Raw genomic sequence first — 2,450 nt, 5'->3', positions numbered from 1 at the left:
GCCTTCGCAAAATGGATATCTAAACGAGTTAAAAACCAAAATAAAAAAAGCACTTAAAATTAAGGTTTTGAAAAGAAAGAGCCTTGTTATCAGCGCTGGGAATCAAAGAAGTTTTATTGTGAAATAAAACTTGGACTTCATCCTGGACATCCCACACACCTCTTCCTCCATCCAAGTGTTCAGTGGCCAAAAATCATTCTGAATTGTTCCGATGTAGACTTACCAATGTGTGAAAAAAAGAAAACCATGACGGTGGTATCCAGAGTATTGGTGATAAGCTGTAAACTTCCCTGTTTTTTAAGGCATTTTTATGACTCAAAGGTACACTAAGCGCATTTACCTTTATTTATAGCATTACCTAATGTTAAATTTATTTACTTTTAGTTCATATATTTAATTTATATTAGGACCATACGCAAATGCATTTTTGAAGTTTTTAATGTAGTGATGATGGTTATTTTGATGGTACTATTAAATATGTGAATGTTTACACTTTAATTCCCTGTGCGTTGGACTTCAGAGCTTGCCATCCTCAGGAAAAAGGGTCAGAGAAAGGTAAGTCTTACGGTATCACTTCTTATCCCAGTGGTGATTTTTTTATGATCCTTTTCCTGTGTAACTCTGAGTACCAAAAAAAAAAAAAAATCGTTCCCTCTGTAGCTATCAGAAGGACAGAGGCACATCTTGGTGTCGCTCCACCTCCTTCAGTATCTGCGGAGTGGACTTTCACTGTGATTACAGTGTGTCCAAGGTCATTTTCCCCAGCCAGGAAGTCCGACCAGCACAGTAACCTCCTAACCGGGAATGTGCGATGCAGCTTAGCACCATATGTGTGACCAGACTCCTTTTTCCGTCCCTTTTTCAATTTGAAAACTAATTTCACAGGGGAAAAGACCATAAAATTATATCACAGTTGAAGTTAGAAGCTGACGTAGAAGGATTCTTTGCCTTGTTCTTTATGTAAAGAGAAACATCTGGTTACAGCAGTTATTCTGGTGGCTTTCCTCTCTTTGGAGGAGACACCAGAACTGGGGCTGAGTACATGACTCCTAAATCTGGTCCTTGATATTCTTCCTCTCTGTGTTGAATAAGGGCCCTAGGAAGAGGTGGTGTGTGATTAAACCCAAACTTATTCTCTCTAAATATATATGTGTGCATATTTAGGTGCGTTAATATATACAAACAAATTTGATAAATGTACTTTTATATATATATAAAAGAAAAAAGTGGTTATACATGAGCTCTTCAGATAGAAAACAATGATACCTCACCACTTCCAATTTGTGAGTATTTGACTTTTGAAACCTAAATAATTTAACCTTCAGTCCTAACAAACACATTCCTGTATGTTAGAAAGTGCTGGGAGGTGTTTCGTTGGTGCCTCTCTTTAAGCACCTGCAGCAAGTGCCCACCCTTCTGCATCAGAAGGGGGACATTTAGGGTGAGGAGGGTCTTTTTTAGTCTTGATACTTACTTCAAGTCATTAGCAGCTTCTGCTGTCCCAACAGTGTCACAGCGGTGGTGTGTTGCGGTAGCATAAGCGTGCTGCTCTTCTCAGCATGTTGTGCTCTGACCATTGCCCTGGAGCACAAGGACTCCTGAAGTCATTCTGCGTTAGGAGTTACACCACGGTTATTCCCTCAGAGCTACTTCAAAGGCCTGTTGCAGAGCCTGAGGTGTTGATGAGGCTTTGGGGTGGGGGCTCTCATAATGGAAAACACTAAGGCGGGGGGGGTAGCTTTGCAAGAGAAGGGCTATGAAGAGGCATGCAAAATATTTACGGAGTGAGACACGGGTAACAACTCCCTTTAGCCATGACAGAATGAAACCTTAATTTACAGTTGTCCCTGTGTAGTTTCTTTAGCTAGAAAATAATCTTTGATTTTACTAGATGGCTCCATGTCAGCATCAGACTGGTTTGTCAGTACCTACAGCTGGACAGCTGGGTGGAACTCCAGGGTCATACCCTGGAAAGCTCAGGTCGGGCAGCCACATTTTGTTCTCCATTGCAGCAAACTACAGGCCACCTGCACAGTCATTACCATGGCAAGGGACTAGTTCAGGAAGTGTGGCAAGTCCTTCACTTGCATTCAAGTCTCCCAAAAACCCAGCCCGTACTGTCCGTCCGTGCACCAAAGGAGGGTTTTTTCATTCAGCCTGCTCTAGCAGAGCATGGTTTCTGTTCAGCTGCCTACAGAGAATGTTTCCCTCCCGCTGTACCGTATGGTGGGATGCAAGAACTTCCATTTGCAGGCTGAAATTCAGCAAACCCCGAAGTGCAGGCAGTAAAGACATAGTGTTCTGTAAGGTGCTTTGGCTGCTCTTGCAAGGTAAGATGACAGTTACTTGTTTTTACAGCAAACATTCCTTGGCTTAGACTGTGAAATTATTTATTATGCTTTGGAAAAGGGAAAGGTCTTTGTGTATTTGTAATGGCAGGTTTTTCCTCT

General features: G+C 41.8%; 1 protein-coding gene across 1 annotated transcript in view; it reads left to right on the top strand.

Annotated features, from left to right (window-relative positions):
* DOCK7 (dedicator of cytokinesis 7) overlaps nucleotides 1-2,450 on the top strand; it is a gene marked incomplete at its 5' end in the record, with an annotated part of 82,239 nt that overhangs the window by 79,098 nt on the left and 691 nt on the right. Inside the window, one exon of the mRNA XM_010137083.1 lies at nucleotides 521-555. Coding sequence (XP_010135385.1) covers nucleotides 521-555 — 35 coding nt within the window. The remainder of the gene's footprint in view (nucleotides 1-520; nucleotides 556-2,450) is intronic.

The sequence above is a fragment of the Buceros rhinoceros genome, unplaced genomic scaffold (assembly GCF_000710305.1).
Source record: "Buceros rhinoceros silvestris isolate BGI_N320 unplaced genomic scaffold, ASM71030v1 scaffold4165, whole genome shotgun sequence".
Taxonomy (NCBI): domain Eukaryota; kingdom Metazoa; phylum Chordata; class Aves; order Bucerotiformes; family Bucerotidae; genus Buceros; species Buceros rhinoceros.
This window is presented reverse-complemented; position numbering and strand designations above follow the sequence as displayed.